The sequence below is a fragment of the Myotis daubentonii genome, chromosome 9 (assembly GCF_963259705.1).
Source record: "Myotis daubentonii chromosome 9, mMyoDau2.1, whole genome shotgun sequence".
In the NCBI taxonomy this organism is placed as follows: Eukaryota; Metazoa; Chordata; class Mammalia; order Chiroptera; family Vespertilionidae; genus Myotis; species Myotis daubentonii.
In genome coordinates, this window is record NC_081848.1 from 2,770,978 (window position 1) to 2,789,997 (window position 19,020).

The window sequence follows — 19,020 nt, forward strand, 5'->3', positions numbered from 1 at the left end:
AGAAAGCAGCAATGCAGTAAAGCCTGGCTGTAAACACTTGAAAATGTTCCATCATCATCATCACCACTATCATCACCCTAGGAAGTCAGTAGCAATTATGAAACTAGATCCAAGGCCCCATGTTCATTCATTTAATGAACACATTTGTTTTTTATTAGAATATCTCCCCAGAATTCCCATTTCATTTCTGTCTCCCCTCCTGGGCCTTTCCCCCAAAACCATCAATTAGGATTGCAAACACTGAGATCAAAGGAATGTTTATTACAGCACTTATGGGCCTACCTCCTCCATAAGTAAAATCTGTAGTGGAAAGTAGGACCATGACAGATACGGGAAAGAGAATAGTAGGAAGGCTCAGGGATGAGTACCCTCATCGAACTCAGCCCCCCTCCCCCACTCCCTTTCAGGTGTACTAACAAGGTGCCTGGGACTCCCACTGGAGAGGATGCAGTAAGACCCCTGCTACAGGATCTCAGAATTTAGGAAGGCAGCGGCGGGGTGGGGGATTGTTGCAGGTTCAGCCTATGACCCAGGTCCAAAAGTTCCAGCCTTCTCTGCCACCTCCAGGGCTAACTTCAGGTTCTGTTCAAACAGCTCACACCTACACCAGGCCCAGGAGGCACATGTAAGGACACAGTGCGAGGCGAAGGCTCTCCCCCCACTTGGGGTGCAGAGGCAGAGCCAGTGAAGTGCCTGCTTGAAGGACATACTTTCCAAGGAAAAGTCATTGGTTTCTTAAATAAGTAAAAGGCTACTCGCTCGTTTTATTTTTAAAAAGCCCTATTATACTTCAAAGTGACTTTGGAGAAGAGCACACAGGTTGGGGCAAGAACTTGATCTGGGGAGTGGGACTACCTACCTGATGGGCATTTCCAGGGAGTAGAATGGATTCTTGAGGGCAAAGTCTGAATAAATCTCATAAATCTTTCGGAGTAGAGAGTCTATTCCAGCTTGCCTAGGGTCTGCCAGCACCACAAACTTGATTCCTGGAGAGGGGCCAGGAATGGTTACCAAAGGGTAGAGAAGGCACAAACGTCATCCTGTGTTTGTACAGCACTTCAGTTTTGCAAAGCACTTTCATCAGCCCATTTTCGTTTTATCCCTAATTGCTCCACAGAGCAGAAAGGCAAGATTTTAAATCCATAAGTGAGACCAAGAGTTGAAGTGACTTTATCACATCACTCAGCTGACTGAGATGAGGCTTTGAGTTTTAGCTCTATCACTTACTTCTGGAATTGGGGGTCCCTCAGCAGAAAGTGCCAGGCAGGGGACAAACTCAGGCAATTTTCAATTATCTGCATTAAAAGGGAGCGAAGCAATGGAACTCATGATCCAAAGGTCACCACTTGGCATTCAAATTTCATTTAGAAACAACACTTACACCTTCCAAAATGTGTGCAACATGAGATAACATTAAGGTGAGTTTTACATGTGCACAAGATAACCAGGGCTGAGTATACTGGGTGGTGTGGACAAAATCAGCGTCAGATTAAATATTAACTAGCTTTGGATTCACAAAACAAACAGATGTGTCCATGCCACTGCCCGAGGAAAAGCCACCCCCATCCAACTGCTTCCCAAAGCTTTGGTCAATCCCTTCCCCAACCCATCCCACTGCATCCCCTTGGCCTATCTGGAGACGCATACCTGTCAGGGTCTGGAAGCAGTGCAGCTTGAATGTGTCTGTCTCCAGCATCTCAATGCCTGAGCTGCCCTGTTCAGGAGACAGCTGGGAGCCGATTGCGAACAGCCTATTTGCAAAGGAGGCAAAGCTGGGGATGCACCCACCGCTGTCAGGGAGGAGTGCTTCCCCAAACCTCCCACTGAAGTGACCCTCTCTGCTGAGGAGTTCACATTACAGCTGGAGGCAGGCAGAACGGGCAGCGGGAACAAAATTTCTTTAAAGTTCACGCGAATTCTGCAAGGATTTTACAGCAAGTCCTCAACATCGTTTATTTTAACTGATGAGATGCTGTAGGAACTTTTGTTCATATCAATTGACCTGTGGCAAAACAGGTTTCATGATACAATTGACACTTAAACAACATGGGTTTGAACTGTGCAGATCCACTTATACACAATTTTTCCCAAAAAATATATAGTCGGCCTTCCTATCCCAGGGTTTCAAATACAAGGATTCAACCACCTCTGGATCAAAAATAGTATTTTCAATCCATAGCAGGGGATTCCTGGATGTAGAGGGCCAACTGTCTGTATTGTTGTATGCTGTTTTATTTATTGATTTATTTTTAGAGAGAGGGAGGGATGGAGAAAGAAACATTGATTTGTTCCAGTTATTTATGCAATCACTGGTTGATTCTTGTATGTGCCCTGATGGGGATTGAACCTTCAATCTTGGCATCTGGGCGATGCTCTAACCAAGTGAGCTACCCAGCCAGGGCCTGTTCTACCCAATTTTATACAAGGGACTAGAGAATTCACAGATTTTGGTGTCTGCAGGGGCCCTGGACCAATCCCCTGCAGACACCAAGGGATGACAGTAGTTGTTTTGGAAGTCAAAAGTTATTTGTGTCGTGCTCACACCCCTAAACCCCTGTGGTTCAAGGTCAACTGTACCTCCTTTTGCTTAGGGCTGCAGAACCCACTGAGGAGGTTATGTGAGGACTTATTGTATATCCATACCTTGCTATACAACATTTTACATTAAGAACTTTGGGTAGAGTTAACACTGGGGCCCACCATGTGACTCAGTGGTTGAGCGTGGACCTATGAACCAGGAGGTCAGGGTTCGATTCCAGGTCAAAGCACATGCGGGGGTTGTGGGTTCCATCCCCAGTAGGAGGCGTGCAGGAGACAGCCCATCAGTGATTCTCTCTCATCATTGATGTTTCTACTAGTATCACTCTCTCTCCCTCCCTTCCTCTCTGAAATCAATTAAACTTAACAATGGGAATGTTACTTACCCGAGGCTAGCATACCCACCATAGCTCATACTGTGGTTGAGAACAGAAAAAGATCCTAAAAATCTTTTAGATCAACTGCCTTACTATGAACATGGCGAAATTGAGGTTCAGAGAAGCTGACTTAAGCAACAGACACCAATGCCAGTACTACCTAAAACCTGGCCGAACTGAGCCAGTTGTTCTTTTCCTAACACAAGAATCAACGACTTAAAAGTAGAGAAAGGTAAGCACTGCCGCTCAGGAGACCGCCTGCCCACGGAGCAACACCAACCCGCCAGCCAAAGAGCCCAGGGCAGGCAGGAGGCAGTAGGCAGGGTTGGAGGACTTACGAATGGAACATGGAGGCCAACATGAGCTTCTCATTGGAGGTGAGGCGGGGCCGGCCGAATCGCACGGACACGGGGTAGTTGGCAGGGTTGCCGAGGTACTCCAGCACCTCTTTGCCATCGGCCGTGTACTTGCCGTTCACGTCCTTGCCATTGATGGCCAGCACTGCGTGGCCCACTGCAGAGGAGCGGCGAGGGTCAACGAAGCCCCATCCCGTGGGTTCCGCCAAGGGAACAGGGACGCGACCCCAGCCCCGGGCCACCGCCGCGGGACCCCTCCCGAGCCCAGCCTCAGGCCACCACCGCGGGACCCCTCCCGAGCCCAGCCTCAGGCCACCACCGCGGGACCCCTCCCGAGCCCAGGCCACCGCCGCGGGACCCCTCCCGAGCCCAGCCTCAGGCCACCACCGCGGGACCCCTCCCGAGCCCAGGCCACCGCCGCGGGACCCCTCCTGAGCCCAGGCCACCGCCGCGGGACCCTCCCGAGCCCAGGCCACCGCCGCGGGACCCTCCCGAGCCCAGCCTCAGGCCACCACCGCGGGACCCCTCCCGAGCCCAGCCCCAGGCCACCACCGCGGGACCCCTCCCGAGCCCAGCCCCAGGCCACCACCGCGGGACCCCTCCCGAGCCCAGCCTCAGGCCACCGCCGCGGGACCCCTCCCGAGCCCAGGCCACCGCCGCGGGACCCTCCCGAGCCCAGGCCACCGCCGAGGGACCCCTCCCGAGCCCAGGCCACCGCCGCGGGACCCTCCCGAGCCCAGGCCACCGCCGCGGGACCCCTCCTGAGCCCAGGCCACCGCCGCGGGACCCTCCCGAGCCCAGCCCCAGGCCACCACCGCGGGACCCCTCCCGAGCCCAGCCCCAGGCCACCACCGCGGGACCCCTCCCGAGCCCAGCCTCAGGCCACCGCCGCGGGACCCCTCCCGAGCCCAGGCCACCGCCGCGGGACCCCTCCCGAGCCCAGGCCACCGCCGCGGGACCCCTCCCGAGCCCAGGCCACCGCCGCGGGACCCTCCCGAGCCCAGGCCACCGCCGCGGGACCCCTCCTGAGCCCAGGCCACCGCCGCGGGACCCTCCCGAGCCCAGGCCACCGCCGCGGGACCCTCCCGAGCCCAGGCCACCGCCGCGGGACCCTCCCGAGCCCAGGCCACCGCCGCGGGACCCTCCCGAGCCCAGGCCACCGCCGCGGGACCCTCCCGAGCCCAGGCCACCGCCGCGGGACCCCTCCCAAGCCCAGCCCCAGGCCACCGCCGCGGGACCCCTCCCGAGCCCAGCCCCAGGCCACCGCCGCGGGACCCCTCCCGAGCCCAGCCTCAGGCCACCGCCGCGGGACCCCTCCCGAGCCCAGCCCCAGGCCACCGCCGCGGGACCCCTCCCAAGCCCAGGCCACCGCCGCGGGACCCCTCCCAAGCCCAGGCCACCGCCGCGGGACCCTCCCACCCTCCTGAGCCCAGATCACCCCGGATGCCGTCGCGCTGGCCGAAGGCAACTAGCACTCGCTCGTCGTGTAGCTTGAGCAGCAGATCAAGCGGGTAACTGAACGTTTTCTCAGCCTCGGCTCGTGGCGCGTAACTGTCCAGATGGTAAATCAGGCCGCCGGCTTTGTTCACCACGTACACACTGAAAATGGCCATCGCTGGGCCGCGGCGGCAAGCCGGGCAATGGGCGGCCTGGCGGGACCGCAGTCACTGGACCCGCCCGCCCTCACGTCCCCGCCCCGCCGGCTGCGCTTGCGCACTTAAGGCTACGCGCGGGGGCGCGACGCCGGAAATTAGTTGCCTGGAAATTAGTTGCCCGCAAATTAGCGGCTTTCCCGGCTCCTTCCGGCTCTTAGTGCCAGGGCTGAGCAGCGGCTGCTTCCTAGCCAGCGGCACAGCTCGACGAGGCTGGCCGGGTTCACGCACGGGAATCAGAGCCCAGCGGCTCAGCCCGCTTCTGCTTCCGGCTCCACTGAGGGGCGGGGCCTCCGGCGCCCTCCGTGGGCCCCGCCCCTTGCCCCTTGCCCCGGAAGCGCTCGCCGGCGGGGACGGCTTCTGCGCCTGGTGGGGAGCGGCGCTTCCTCTCGGGCCGACATCTTGGCGAGGCAGCAGCGCATCCCTGCTCTCCGAGTCCCGCGATGGTGAGTCCGGCGCTGCGGCCCGGACGCCGGCGGCGCTGTGTCCGCGCGGTGGAGGCTCCGCGGGAGGGACCCCTGGGACTGCGGTCTGCAGCCTGGGGCGGGCGGCCCCGCTCACCACGTGCTCCGCTGGGGACCGGGCCGGGCCGGATCGGGTGCGGTAGTGGGGGTCTGGGCCGCGCTAGGAGCCGGCGGTATCCCCATTTTTTTTCAACAGCCGCCCAAGGACGACAAGAAGAAGAAAGATGCTGGAAAGTCGGCCAAGAAAGACAAGGACCCCGTGAACAAGTCGGGGGGCAAGGCCAAAAAGAAGGTAGGAGTGAGCCCTCTTAAGAGTAAGGGAAGCAGGCGCCCGTCCCAGATGGATTTTAGCATTGTGGGGTGGAGAGTCAGACTGCTGGAGCTGAGGCGCCTGCCGCCATCCTCGCTTTTCCTCCTCATTTGAAGAACGGGGTGTGGTGCATGCTACTTGGAAATTCAACAAATGTGCTTAAAGGCATTTGTTCTGGTGCCTCCCGTGTAACATTCTGAAGAGTCCGGTGGGACTCAACCTATACCCCAAAGTCTAATTTATGTGATGCCATTAAAGGTTACCAGGGTCTCTTTTACCTTATATCCTGGCTAATTATTTGAATCTTACTTTGTAGAGTTTCTGCATGTTGTGAATTTCCAGGCCCAGGAACCTCAGTCCTGTCACCCGCTCAGCCCTGCCAGTACAGAGACTTCTGATGGGGTTGTCTGGGAAAGCGAGGGGGATTCTATGAGGAGCACTTACCCTTCCTTCCTTTTTGTTTTTGTGAGCAGAAGTGGTCCAAAGGCAAAGTTCGGGACAAGCTCAATAACCTGGTCTTGTTTGACAAAGCCACATACGACAAGCTCTGTAAGGAGGTTCCCAACTACAAGCTCATAACCCCAGCTGTGGTCTCCGAGAGGCTGAAGATTCGCGGCTCCTTGGCCAGGGCAGCCCTTCAGGAGCTCCTTAGTAAAGGTGAGAGGGGAATACTGCACTGGAGTGGTTTTGCACATTATTTTAAAATATATTTTTATTGATTTGAGAGGAGAGATAGAAACGTCAATGATAATCATTGGTGGGCTGCCTCCTGCACACCCCACACTAGGGATGGAGCCCACAACCCAGGTAGGTGCCCTGACCAGAATTAAAACGTGACCTGGTTTATAGGTCGATGCTCAACCATAGCAGCTGGGTTGCGCAGTAAATTGTCATGACCATATTAGCCACCTTAAATCTTCCAACTGGAATTTGTTAAAAAAAAAAAAAAAAAAAAGGCTTAGGCTAAGCAGTGGTGGTAGTATGATTCTGACATGTCATTTTTGTGCTCTGGCCCTCGAGGCAGTTTGGTGGCACTATGTGTAGTGCCTAATGTGGAAGAAGTGCTGTGAGGGTGGCCATCTTGAGCAGATGGTGGGTCCCTAATTAGGTTATCACCCAGAATGTAGGCATGTCTGTTACTAAATTCATGCTCAAATTCAGCAATTCTGTTTTAGGAAGGGGTATAACAGCACCGCTATATGAAAGTCTTGTTCTTTCTCCTTAGGGCTTATTAAACTAGTCTCAAAGCACAGAGCTCAAGTGATTTACACCAGAAACACCAAAGGTGGGGACGCCCCGGCTGCTGGAGAAGATGCATGAACAACAGGTGAGCAAGAATCCAGGGGCTCACGGTACAGGAAGTACGTATCCTCTTTATAAGGCTGTAGACTGATGCTTTTTATTTTTTTATTTTATTTTTTTTACAGATCTCACCGGCTGTACATTTTGAAAAATAAACCTTTATTAAATCAGTAAGTGGGTATGTCTTTTTCCTAAGCGAGGCAGTCACAAAAGGTAGTAGGGGGGCTGGACTTGCTGACATGGCTTCTAAGCCTTATGAAACCATTTTCTTTGACTGCTGTTTGTTCCTTGTTGCAGCTTCAGTTTTGAATTGATGCCTGAAAGGAAATGAAGGGTTAACAGGGCAAAAGGATGACATTTCCAAAGGGGCGGTGGTGGGTTGGGGTCCTGACCCTGGACCCATACCTGGATTGCCAGCGGCGTCCATTGTTCCAGACCCTGCCAAAAGAGGGCAGCCAGCCTGCACTGGTGCTGGAGCTGTGGTCAAAGTTGGCCCCAACTCTGTCTGGAGGGAGTTTCTTCAATTTCTGTTTTTCCTCTACAATGATAAGGACATGATTTTATTTGAGTAGGAAGATTTAAAGAGCCCCCACTGCCATTCTTGAGTTAGTTTGCTCACTTTCTTTAAGAAATTCTTCATAGGAAGGCCCTATTTGTTGGTTCCCAGAGCTGTGTTCCTCATCTTGGGCCATCCAGGGCGGTGTGGCACCTGGAAAAGACCTGTTAGTTACTTTGAGAATGACCTGTGCTGCATGTACCAACAGTTCCTTTTGTTGTTGTTGAGGCATATTGTTTTCAATTTGGGGCTACTATGACCATTTGTGTATAAGCCTTTCTTTACTTTTGGAATGGCTGGATCATAACGTATGTTTAAGAAATTACTTGACTGTTTTCCAAAGTGGCTGTGCCATTTTACATTGCACCAGCAATGAGTAAGTTCTTCCAGTACATGCCCAGTCTTTCATGTAGCCATTCTGAAGAACGCCTTTTTCTATGCCTTTACTGAGTTTTGAGTTCTAGATATATTCAGGATCCAAGCCCTTCAGCAGATGGTTTTCTTTTTCTTTTCATTCCTATCCTGACCCCCTACCCTTTGGAAATCATCAGCTTGTTTTCTATGTGGGTCTGCTTCTGTCTTGTTTTTTTTCAGGTTCCACATATAAATGAGATTGTATGGTCTTTGTCATTTTCTGATTTACTTCACTCAGCATAATATTCTCTAGGTCCAAATGGCAAGCTTTCGGGTTTTTTTATTGCTGCTACACACATTACATCTTTCTCCCTTTATCTATTGATGGAGAGCTAGATTGCAGTTAGTCCTTTATCTTAATCAACTTTATTTCTCCTGGTGGACCGTTTCTGGTGCAATACCAGGCTGATGCATGGAGTGGATGGAGCAAGTTCCTATTCCATCTCCCTGCTCCAAAAGTCCATCTGATATATTGTCCTCGGATAGAGGATAAAGGATGTATCTCTATTAAACTGGTCGACAATAGATACTATGCCCTGGCAGGGTAGCTCAGTTGGTTAGGTTGCGGATTCCATCCCGGTTGGGGCACATATAAGAATCAACAAATGAACTTGATCTTAGCCAGAAGGCCAAGAAGCCACTCAACTTTGCTTTTTTTAAAAATTACCTCTTACAGTTTGAGAAACTTACCTGAGTGGATGTTACCAAGTCCTGGTGTGTCCTGTAGTTGGAAGTGGGAAAAAAAACACACCCTAGATATAGAAAGCCAAGAGATAATAGGATACTCACAGCTAGAGAAAGGGCAAACTTTGTAGGAGGTGGGTGGGTGGGTGGAACCAGTGCCACAATGCTAATTCTGTGCCCTGCTGATGCTAATTCCTAAGAGCACAGTAAACTGTTGCAAGCCCAGTCCACAAGAGACTCATGGTCTTCGTAGAGAAGATGTGCCTGCTATATGCCAGGTAAACAAAACCCTTTTCTCACAACATACATGTTGGGAAAGAGAATAAGCACAAGTTACATTCACAGACTTTTACATGGTACTACATCCATTTATAAGAGATGATTTCAGATAAGCCTTCCAGGAAGTGTGACATTTGAGCTAAAACCTGGAGGTAACTAGGTAATGAGGAAAAGAAAGCATGTTTAAGGCAACAGCAACTGCATGTGCACAAAAGGAAGAGCACAGTACAGCTGGAGTAAGACTAAAGACAGGCCTGGCTGGTGTGGCTCAGAGGTTGAGCATTGACCAGGTCACTGGTTTGATTCCCAGTCAGGGCACATGCTTGGGTTGTGGGCTCCATCCCCAGTGTGGGGTGTGCAGGAGGCAGCCGATCCATGATTCCCTCTCATCATTGATGTTTCTATCTCTGTGCCTCTCCCTTCCTCTCTGAAATTAGAATAAAAGACAAGACAGCAGGTGATGCGATGATTTTTTGTGTGTCCGGAACAGGAATGCAGGGGGGAGGGCTAGGAACTATTTCAGGAGACCAATGTACTGAGGTCAAATGGACATACTTGATAGGATTGGAAGATGGAGGGGAGAGGATCTGCATCTAAGCCTATTGGAAATGCAGGAGGGGGTTAATTACAGATGCCTGTGGGACACCTGGGAAGGTAATAAACTGGACCAGTGGCTTCTCCAGATGATATAAGTTGGGTGTTGGTACGCCTAAGTGGTGGTGGGGACAACAGGTGTGGATGGAGGGTGAGAAACACTACTAGAAAACAATGCGGCAAGAAAACCCTGCAGTGCAGACTGGGTAGGAAACCTGGGAGAGATGGGTGTCTTGGGAGCTGAGGGGATCTGTGCTTTCCTGGCTTGCTTGTCCATTGTACCTGATGACCAATGAATGTCAGAGGTTGTCCTGTCTCCATCCAGTCAAGTTCTGGGGCAGGTGGCAGGTCCAAGTATGAGGGCCACTGTGAGGTGGAGGTTATTTGACTGAAAAAGACAAACAGGAGCCAGGCTGGCAAATGAGGTCCTTGATCATGAGGACAGCAAAGATGCAATTTGTTCCCATATCCCAGCCAGAAGTTACAGAATGCTGCCCTAGCTGGTTTGGCTCGATGATAGAGCATCAGCTTGTGGGCTGAAGGGTCCCAGGTTTGATCCAAATCAAGGGCACATGCCCAGGTTGCAGGCTTGATCCGCAGAAGGGATCGTGCAGGAGGCAACCAATCACTGATTCTCTCATCATTGATGTTTCTACCTCTTTCTCCCTCTCCCTCTCTGAAATCAATAATCCTATATAATAAAAGAGAAACATGCAAATTAGTCATCTCTTCGCTACACTCAAGCCATGCCCACCAGCCAATTGGAGCAATATGCAAATTAACCCGACAATGATGGTGGCGGCCATGGAGCTGGAGGCTTGGGTTGCCCCAGGTGACCGACGGAGGAAGCCAAGCTTCCTGCCTGCCCTGGCCTCTGCTTAAGGAGTGGTTGGTGGCCTGGATCACAGGGAGCGGGGCAGGAACTGCCAGAAGTTTCCACTCCATAGCCGCTTGCTCATTCACTTACTCGCTCATTCATTCACTCATTCACTTATTTATTCACTCATTCAGCAAACACTCCCAGGTCCCTGGCACCAGGCCAGGCACTGAAGGTAAAACAGGATAAGACAGAGCTATGTCCTCAAGATGTTAGTGATTCAGTAGGGCGAAGCAGGCACATGAACAAGGCAGTTGTACGCACAGACGCACTGTACTGGGTTCGGTGAGGGCTGTAACTAACGCCAATTTTATTCTCTTGATAAAAATGGGGCCTCAGGAGCCAGGCCACCCCAAGCCTGTAGGCCTGCGCCTAGGCCTGGAGCAGCCGAGGTCCCGGAACATGACAGAGGGTGCAGGTTGGGCTGAGTGATCTGCCCCCCCCCAATCTCCCCCCTTGCCCCCCCAACCCCCCACACGAATTTCGTACGTGTATATATACAAAAGTATAGAGAGTCTAACAGGTCAAACTCTCAACAAGATTCCCCTCCAGTCTTACCTGGTTGTCCCTTTCCAGCTTCCAGGTGCCGAAGAGCCCTCTTCTGGGTCTGGCACTGCCTGAGACTGAGTTTGATTCAGGAAAAATAAATGTGTCTAGGATGCTTAAGAGTCTACCTAGGCCATGCTCCCACCCTCCAGCAGGAAACAAATTGGCATATGGAGGGTACTGCCCATCTTGCAAACTCCCCCTCCATCTCCCAGCCCTGCCCACATCTTCTCCACTGATAAGGCCTGCCCCCCAGGTAAGGGAATTCAACCAGAGCAGGTGAAGCATGGAGTCCATGAGTTTTAGAGCTGATAGGTGAAATGCTGGACCTGGGAGAACCAGGAATCAGTGGATTTGGATACTGCTCTGGCTTCTCCAAGGGAAACCAACCTCTAAGATGGACCGAACCACCTCCTGCCGGCTGTGCTCCACCTCTCGAATATGAGCTGCCATCTGTGGGAGAAAGGTTGCTTAGATGGGTACAAGACCATGGGGCTGGGTCCCTTTAACTTACCTCTTTGATCACCTCGTCCTCTTTTTCCTCATAGGAATCCAGACTTTTTACCATGGATTTCTTGAATCTAAAAGGAAAAAGGGCAAGTCAGCCCAGAACCTCAGGCCCTGCCAATTGTGAAAAGATCCTCAGTAGATAATGTTTTCTTTAAATTTTTAGTAATTTCAAACTCACAGAAAGAAAATAGTACAATGAACACCTATGCACTTCTCATCCAGACTCACTGTTAACATTTTTTCATACTGGCTCCACTTCTCTTTTATACACACATTTCTTTTTTGCCAAAGCAAAAACGGATTTTAGACATCATGAGACAACTCTACATACTTCAGCATTCATCTCCTGAGGGCACCTATGGAACCATGAAACCATTCCCACATTCATGAAAATCAATTACTCTTTGATATTGAAATTATCCCATATGTGGCTATTGAGACCCTCTTCAATCCAGCTCTTGTCCTCTGGACCACGCCATGGCTCACCGTGTACTTTCCCTGCTCCAGCCTGAAATCAGCTGTTCTCCAATGGGAGCTGGTTTCTTGCAGTGGAAAGTCGTATTTAGAAACAAAGAGCTGAGTGTTAGTCAAGTTCTTACTGCTCCACAGGTGTCAGCTCTTTCAGAGGGCAGAGCTCCGATTTCCTTAAATAAAAATTCATACTGATACCTCCCAACCAAATCCCTCCATCCTACTGGTCTCTTCCTTCTGCCATACTGAAATCCCTCTCCCAACAACATCAATGGACAGTTTACTATTGAACAACATGGGGGTTAGGGCACCAACTCCTGCACAGTTGAAATCCAGGTCTGACTACAGTTGGCCCTCAGCATACGCACTCGCAACTGGGGAGCTGGCTCTTGAACAACATGGGTTTGATCTGCACTGGTCCACTGAAAACGTGTGTTAAGTGGACCCATGCAGTCTAAACCCATGTTCAAGGGTAAACTGTATTTAAAGTTACTTTATCCTACAACACACAAACAAAAGTATCAGAACACCAACATTACTATTAACAGTGAAACTACTAAGCACAGCTCAAGATTTCTTTTCAGTTCTTTAGTCCTTAGAAAATATCCTTCTAAGATGTACAGTCAGAAAGTTGTGTACAAAAGTTACTTGAGCACTCGTCAGTTTGTTTCAGTGGATAGTCCCACCTGTGGACTGAAGGGTCCCAGGTTCGATTCCGAGCAAGGGCATATGCCCAGGTTGTGGGCTCAATCCTCAGTAGGGGGTGTGCAGGAGGAGCCAATCAATGATTCTCATCATTAATGTTTCTATCTATCCCTCTCCCTTTCTCTCTGAAATCAATAAAAATATGTATTTTTTTAAAAAGTTACTTGAATTCTTATTCTTTTGTGATATCAATTTGATTTATAATTAGGGAAATTTGTCTTTGCAATCAATTTTAGGATCTGTTTTCTAACTGGAAAAAAAAATTTTAAATCCTCACCCAAGTATATTTTTTCCATTGATTTCTAGAGAGTGGAAGGGAGGGAGGAGGGAGACAAAAACATCAACATGAGAGAGACACATTAACAGACTGCCTCCCCCGCAACATATCCCACTGGGGCTCAGGAACATGCAACCAAGGTACGTGCCCTTGACCAAAAATCGAACCTGTGACTCTTTGGTGTGCGGGCCAACGCTCTAACCACTGAGAAAACAGGCCAGGGCTCTAAATGAAATTTTAATTTGTGGGGGAACAGCTCTCCCACGGGGCCCTAGCAGCTCTGCATGTAGCCGCATAGGCAAAGCCTTGAACTGCAGTTTGTCAGCCTTGACTGAATGCCTGTGTGATCCCAGAACACAAGAGTTCAGGAGGCCTGGAAGGCACTGAGGCCATCTCCAGCCTCTCTTCCCTGGGAGGCTGCCATGAGACAGTTTCTCACCAACCCCCAGGTTCCGATGAGGTTCTGATGAGATCCAGGCTTTCTGCCCTGCCCTCTCAGAGCAGAGCTGCAACCTGAGAGCCATGCAGCTGCAGCTTCAGCTGACACCTGGCTCCCAGCCACTCCCCACATTCATGCTGAGGTCCCCCAGCCCTTTCTGTTTCAGCGTGGTCCTTTCTGGCAAGCTGGACAAGGACCTGGGAGGCTGGCACTTTGGGCTTACTCCCTTTGCTCTCTATGTAAGTAATAAACTGTCTAAACCTAAAAGTGGCTCATTTTATCATTACTGGTCAGTCAGGCTCGGCCTTGTCTAGTCTTGTGTGGTCTTAAAATGTATAAGATTAGCCCTGGCTGGTGTGGTACAGTGTTGAAGCATCGGCCCATGCACTGGAGTTGCAGGTTGTATTCCCAGTCAAGGGCATGTGTCTGGGTTGGGGGTTCACGCCCTGCCCTCTGGTGGAGCACGTGCGGGAGGCAACAGTTGATATGCCATCCATGTTTCTCTCTCCCTCCCTCCCACCCTCTTTGAAAAGCAATGCAAAAAATATCAAGTGAGGATTAACAACAAAATTTATACAGTTAAAAGTCAAAACTATCCTCCTATATAATAAAAGCCCAGCTACTGAATGGCAGAATGACCAGTTGACCAGTTGCTATGATGCACTGACCACCAGTGGGCAGGCGCTTAATGCAGGGGCTGCCTCCTGGAGGTCAGTGTGCTCCCACAGTGCCCAATCCCTGCAGGCCATGCCCCTCACCAGTGCATGAATCCTGTGCACCAGTGCCGGGAGCCGGTCCATCCTTGCTGTTTCAAGGGACCTGGCATATATGGCATACTTTTCTTAATATGTTTGCTCACCTTCTTGGCGCTGTGTTTTAACCAAGGTCACCTCTCCGAGAAAGGTTGAATCCCCAGGTAGGGATTTTCCCCTGAAGTTAGGGAGGGAATAAAACCCCTCAACTAAGTGCCAGGCGGGTAATTAATCCCTTTAACTACGAACAATCATGCTTAAACTACATAATCTTTTCTCCCTGGAATGGAGATAAGAAACGCCCTAACCTTTGTAATAGAGATTGATAGGATTGAATCAACTGGTATAAATACAGTTGTAACAAGACAGAAACACTCAGAACTTAGAACAGAATCAAGAAGACAGAATCTACACGGAGCCTAGAGACAGAAGAACTTTGCTGGAGAGAACATGCCAGAGGATCCTGGAGAGGGACTGGCCTCGGAGCCTAGAGACAGAGCCTAGCGAGAGAGCATGGCAGGGGATCCTGGACTGAACCTGACTGCGGAGATTGGCAGGAGAGCCTGACTAGAACCTGGTGACTGGACCTGCCTGGAGAACCTGGACAGAACCTGGCTGGAGATCCTAAGCTGAACCTCTCTGGAGATCGAGACCAGAACTTGGCTGGAGATCCTGGCTAGGCTGCTGATCAACTGAACGCTGTCTCCGTGTCATTCCTTCTTCGCCGACTCCGTCCACACCTTTGGGGACCCCTGGACCTGCTGGGGTTGGACCCCGGCATATGGCGCCCGAACAGGGACCCCTAGGTAAGCGCCCCGCACTCGGGACGGATCGGACTCCACCGTAGGAAGAAGGTGGATAGTCTTCGCCGAATCCGTCCACACCTTTGGGAACCCCTGGAACAGGATTCCCTTAGGTAAGCCCCCCCCCATTGAGAACCCCACACTCGGGACGGATAGGACTCCACCAGGGTGCTACAGACCCCCCTATAGAGGATAAGTAGGGTAAGAAGGTGGATAGTACAGAACTTAGATTGAGAAGATGTGCCATACTGAGTCCAAAGAAAGAAGACTCTGTATTGATTCTTAGATTGAGAAGATGTGCCATACTGAGTCCAAAGAAAGAAGACTCTGTATTGATCTTTAGATTAAGAAGATGTGCCATACTGAGTCTAAAGAAAAAAGACTCCTTGTTAGCAGAGGAATTAAGGTTACTCCCAGTCAGACAGAACATTTTATACAAGAAATACGTCCATGCTTTTCTGAGGAAGGAAAGGTGCCGGAAAGGTAAATGTAGAGGCATGGGAGAAGGTAGGCCCAAGGAGCCTTATCCTTAACCCCACTGCAGCCTTTCCACCCCGGGAAAGTGCAGGATTGGCAAGCTCTCCCTGGGGTGATAGATCAGGACTCAGGTAATAGCAGAAAGCGCCAATCCTACTCTTAAAATGGATACAAGAGAGCGTTTCCGGTTTTTCTTTTTAATGCTTGCTTTTAAAAAATAAAAAAGGGGGAATTTGCCGGGAGCCGGTCCATCCTTGCTGTTTCAAGGGACCTGGCATATATGGCATACGGTTCTTAATATGTTTGCTCACCTTCTTGGCGCTGTGTTTTAACCAAAGTCACCTCTCCGAGAAAGGTTGAATCCCCAGGTAGGGATTTTCCCCTGAAGTTAGGGAGGGAATAAAACCCCTCAACTAAGTGCCAGGCGGGTAATTAATCCCTTTAACTACGAACAATCATGCTTAAACTACATAATCTTTTCTCCCTGGAATGGAGATAAGAAACGCCCTAACCTTTGTAATAGAGATTGATAGGATTGAATCAACTGGTATAAATACAGTTGTAACAAGACAGAAACACTCAGAACTTAGAACAGAATCAAGAAGACAAAACCTACATGGAGCCTAGAGACAGAGCCTAGCGGGAGAACATGGCAAGGGATCCTGGACTGAACCTGACTACAGAGATTGGCAGGAGAACCTGACTGGAACCTGGACACTGAACCTGACTGGAAAGCCTGGACAGAACCTGGCTGGAGAACCTAGCGAGGGAACATGGCTACAGAACCTCTCTGGAGATCCGGGCTAGAGATCCTGGCTAGGTTGCTGATCAACTGAACGCTGTCTCCATGTCATTCCTTCTTCGCCGACTCCGTCCACGCCTTTGGGGACCCCTGGACCCGCTGGGGTTGGACCCCGGCACACCAGGCCTCTAGTATTTAAATAAATTCCAAGAGTCTGTCCTCATAATTCTCAATCATAAACTTTTCTGCTTAACTATCCTTCAAAAACCCTATGTGGCTGGGTAATGAGACGTGAGTGCTTTTTGGCCTCAGATTCCCATCGCCTAGTCCGAACCACAGGTGTGAAAGCAGGTAGTGGGATTTAAGCATTTCTTTTTTTTTTTTAAGTGTTGGGTCTTTATTTATTTATTTATTTAATATATATTTTTAATTGATTTCAGAGAGGAAGGGAGAGGGAGAGAGAGAGAAACATCAATGATTAGACAGAATCATTGATTGGCTGTCTCCTGCACATCCCCTACTGGGCATCCTGCCCAAAACCTGGGCATGTGCCCCTGACTGGAATTGAACCCAGGACCCTTCAGGCAGATGCTCTATCCACAGAGCCAAACCAGCTAGGGTGGATTTAAGCATTTCTGATCATTCCCTCATTATCCTCCACACTGAGTAGAAAAGAATAATAGATACCAAGAGATATCATGAGTTTTTCTGTAAGGACTCCATATCCATAATCTCAATATGGTCCCAATACAAGTGGTGTGGTGCGGCTGCCTGTGACCTTTCCTGGAGGCAGCCAGCACTCACGCTCCCTCTGGGCTGACCAGTTTCCCACACCTCCGTTTCTAAGGGCCCTCCAGAGGCCGAGAGAGTCTAAAACTATTAAGAGTGGGTACTGGGTCTGAAATCAATAAGAAAATATAAAAAAAAAAAAGAGTGGGTACTGGGTGGGCACTTGTATTCACTGTGCCACACTTAAGTAATTGATTAGAGGCAACCTTTACTACCTATTGTTCTCTATTTGCTAAATCCCATCCCCAACTAGATTATACACCTCTCAAAGACGTGTCTTATTTCTTCTGTGTCCAATATAGTACCTAGAGTAATGAGTCCTTTGAAGACAACAGACACTTAGACATTCTTTACTAAACTTTCCTACTAAGAGGAAGCTCTAGTACTTGGCACAGACCCAGAGAATTCACATTCTGCCACTTCATCCTTCATAAGCAGCGACTTACTGTGCATACTCTTGAGGGGAGATGAGAAACTTCTCTTTCATCTGAAACTCAGCCTTGTTCTCCCACCAGAATCGGTTTGTTGCTTTCTTATGCTCTGGGCTGGGAATAGAGAATATGGATAATCTCAATGATAGATTATAGACTATTGCTCAGATATTAGCCAGGCGCTAGGTAAGTAATGCCAGCTGACATCTGGCAAGGCTGGCAGGGAAAGTCACATCTTCTAGATGTCCGATCTCCGTCCTCAAATAACAATGCGAGAACCTGAGGAGGTGAGTGACGGGGGGTGGGGTGGGGTGACTTCGAGCTGGCGCCCTGCTGGCTTTCCCAGCGAGACCCCCACACCGCTGGGACCCTGCAGCCCTAGCCTAGGGGAGGCTACCTCTAAGGGTGGCCATCCATCCCCGGGGTCGGATCCTCCTCCCACGTGTGCAGGCGGACCTCACCTGGCCAGGTGCTCCAGCAGCCCCCCGTGCAGCACCGTCAGGCTCCCGTGGCTGAGGTGTGTGCGCACCTCACAGCCGCAGCACAGGCACCAGCAGCGCCGCTCGTGCTCGGGCACGTACCGCTCCACCTGCGCCGAGCGGACGGCCTTGCGGGCGGCCTCCACCTGCGGGAGAGGCGGGATGACCGGAGGAGGCCAAGTGGGAGCCCGAGTGGGGCCCCCGAGCGAGACGCCCCCAATCCCATCGGGTCCTCACTGGTCTGCCCGCCCGTCCCCAAGCCGCCCGCCCGCCCGCACCTGGGGCAGGAGCCGGTCCAAAGCCGCCTGCAGCTGCCGCCGGTGCTTGCGGCTGTAGACGTGCCCGCGGCCGCAGAAGAAGGTCTGGCGGCACAGAGGGCAGCGCTGCGCGGGCGCCATCGGCCCGGGGCGTGGGAAAGCGAGGCGCTGAGGGTCCTACGCAACCCGTGACCCCTCACCCCTGGGGGCGGGGCGGGGAGGGGCGGGCGGGCCCGTCTGCGACTGCGCGGCCCCTCCCCCCGGCTCCCCTCCGCTCATGCGCTGTGGCCGTCAATAGCCCCTGGTGCCGCCCAGCCCGGAAGCCGCCAGAAAAGGGAGCCACAAAAGGCGGGGAGAGGGGATGGCGTGCAGGTGCGGGGAGGAGCTCGCCAGCAGGCGGCACTGCGGGCCGAAAACCACACACACGCGTCGGGGTGTTGACACCCCTATTGGGCGAGGCAGCAGACCTGACCTAGTAACGCAGGGTGCTCACGTGGGTCCAGCGCTCCGCCCGAACTGCCTCAGTGATCCTCGCGGAACCCTATGTGGCTGCCGCTGTTTCTTAGAATGCTCTATTTACTTACTAGAGGCCCGGTGCGTGGGATGCTCAGCCTGGCCAGGCCCTCGCAGTCCCGGACCCCTGGGGGATGTGGGGCCTAAACCGGCCTGGGACGTCCCTCTCGCAGTCCCCCTCGCGCAATCCGGGACGCTGCACGCACCCGTGACCACACTTTTCATACAGGTGAAACATCTTGCTGTTGTACGGGCAGCTACATTTTTTTGCCCTGATTATAAAAAGTAGTACATAACATGATCCTTCTGAGGCAGTGGTACCATTTCCCCCATCTTATGGGTGGAAAGACTGAAGCAGAGAGAAGTTAAGTAACTGGCTTTGTCTCACAGTTATAAACGACAGAATCAGGGCTGACCACAACATGT

General features: G+C 51.5%; 3 protein-coding genes and 1 pseudogene across 4 annotated transcripts; 1 reads left to right on the forward strand and 3 right to left on the reverse strand.

Annotated features, from left to right (window-relative positions):
* Nucleotides 1-241: 241 nt before the first annotated feature.
* TRAPPC4 (trafficking protein particle complex subunit 4) lies at nucleotides 242-5,174 on the reverse strand. The gene is made up of 5 exons (XM_059707748.1): nucleotides 4,710-5,174; nucleotides 3,254-3,428; nucleotides 1,648-1,751; nucleotides 860-986; nucleotides 242-601 (listed from the first exon to the last, which is right to left on the reverse strand). The coding sequence occupies exons 1-5, from the start codon at nucleotides 4,882-4,884 to the stop codon at nucleotides 523-525; spliced, it is 660 nt and encodes a 219-aa protein (XP_059563731.1). The 5' UTR covers nucleotides 4,885-5,174; the 3' UTR covers nucleotides 242-522.
* A 42-nt stretch (nucleotides 5,175-5,216) lies between these two features.
* RPS25 (ribosomal protein S25) lies at nucleotides 5,217-7,173 on the forward strand. Its single transcript, XM_059707751.1, has 5 exons — nucleotides 5,217-5,369; nucleotides 5,584-5,679; nucleotides 6,171-6,354; nucleotides 6,923-7,024; nucleotides 7,125-7,173. The coding sequence occupies exons 1-4, from the start codon at nucleotides 5,367-5,369 to the stop codon at nucleotides 7,015-7,017; spliced, it is 378 nt and encodes a 125-aa protein (XP_059563734.1). The 5' UTR covers nucleotides 5,217-5,366; the 3' UTR covers nucleotides 7,018-7,024; nucleotides 7,125-7,173.
* CENATAC (centrosomal AT-AC splicing factor) lies at nucleotides 7,138-18,298 on the reverse strand. 2 transcript variants are annotated; one of them, XM_059707746.1, is made up of 11 exons: nucleotides 18,103-18,298; nucleotides 17,807-17,970; nucleotides 17,361-17,459; nucleotides 11,464-11,530; nucleotides 11,340-11,402; nucleotides 10,962-11,026; nucleotides 9,809-9,914; nucleotides 8,660-8,690; nucleotides 7,619-7,708; nucleotides 7,405-7,537; nucleotides 7,138-7,316 (listed from the first exon to the last, which is right to left on the reverse strand). In XM_059707746.1, exons 1-11 carry the CDS (start codon nucleotides 18,220-18,222, stop codon nucleotides 7,253-7,255), a joined length of 1,002 nt encoding a protein of 333 aa, XP_059563729.1. In that variant the 5' UTR covers nucleotides 18,223-18,298; the 3' UTR covers nucleotides 7,138-7,252. The 2 variants fall into 2 exon arrangements, with proteins under 2 accessions (XP_059563729.1, XP_059563730.1); XM_059707747.1 differs by lacking the exon at nucleotides 11,340-11,402.
* LOC132242488 (U2 spliceosomal RNA) lies at nucleotides 8,343-8,610 on the reverse strand (annotated as a pseudogene).
* Nucleotides 18,299-19,020: the final 722 nt, after the last annotated feature.

Excerpts from the sequence above, each read along its gene's own strand:
- TRAPPC4 (XM_059707748.1), bottom strand. The coding sequence starts at position 4,884 with ATGGCCATTTTCAGTGTGTACGTGGTGAACAAAGCCGGCGGCCTGATT. Across the intron at positions 1,752-3,253 it reads TTGGCCTCCATGTTCCATTC|GCTGTTCGCAATCGGCTCCC; the intron begins GTAAGTCCTCCA and ends CTTTGCAAATAG. Across the intron at positions 602-859 it reads TCCCTGGAAATGCCCATCAG|GTGTGAGCTGTTTGAACAGA; the intron begins GTAGGTAGTCCC and ends GGCCTGGTGTAG.
- CENATAC (XM_059707746.1), bottom strand. The coding sequence starts at position 18,222 with ATGGCGCCCGCGCAGCGCTGCCCTCTGTGCCGCCAGACCTTCTTCTGC. Across the intron at positions 11,403-11,463 it reads AGGACGAGGTGATCAAAGAG|ATGGCAGCTCATATTCGAGA; the intron begins GTAAGTTAAAGG and ends TTTCTCCCACAG. Across the intron at positions 8,691-9,808 it reads TGACATTCATTGGTCATCAG|GACACACCAGGACTTGGTAA; the intron begins GTACAATGGACA and ends TTCCAACTACAG.
- RPS25 (XM_059707751.1), top strand. Across the intron at positions 5,680-6,170 it reads GGGGCAAGGCCAAAAAGAAG|AAGTGGTCCAAAGGCAAAGT; the intron begins GTAGGAGTGAGC and ends TTTTGTGAGCAG. Across the intron at positions 6,355-6,922 it reads TCAGGAGCTCCTTAGTAAAG|GGCTTATTAAACTAGTCTCA; the intron begins GTGAGAGGGGAA and ends CTTTCTCCTTAG.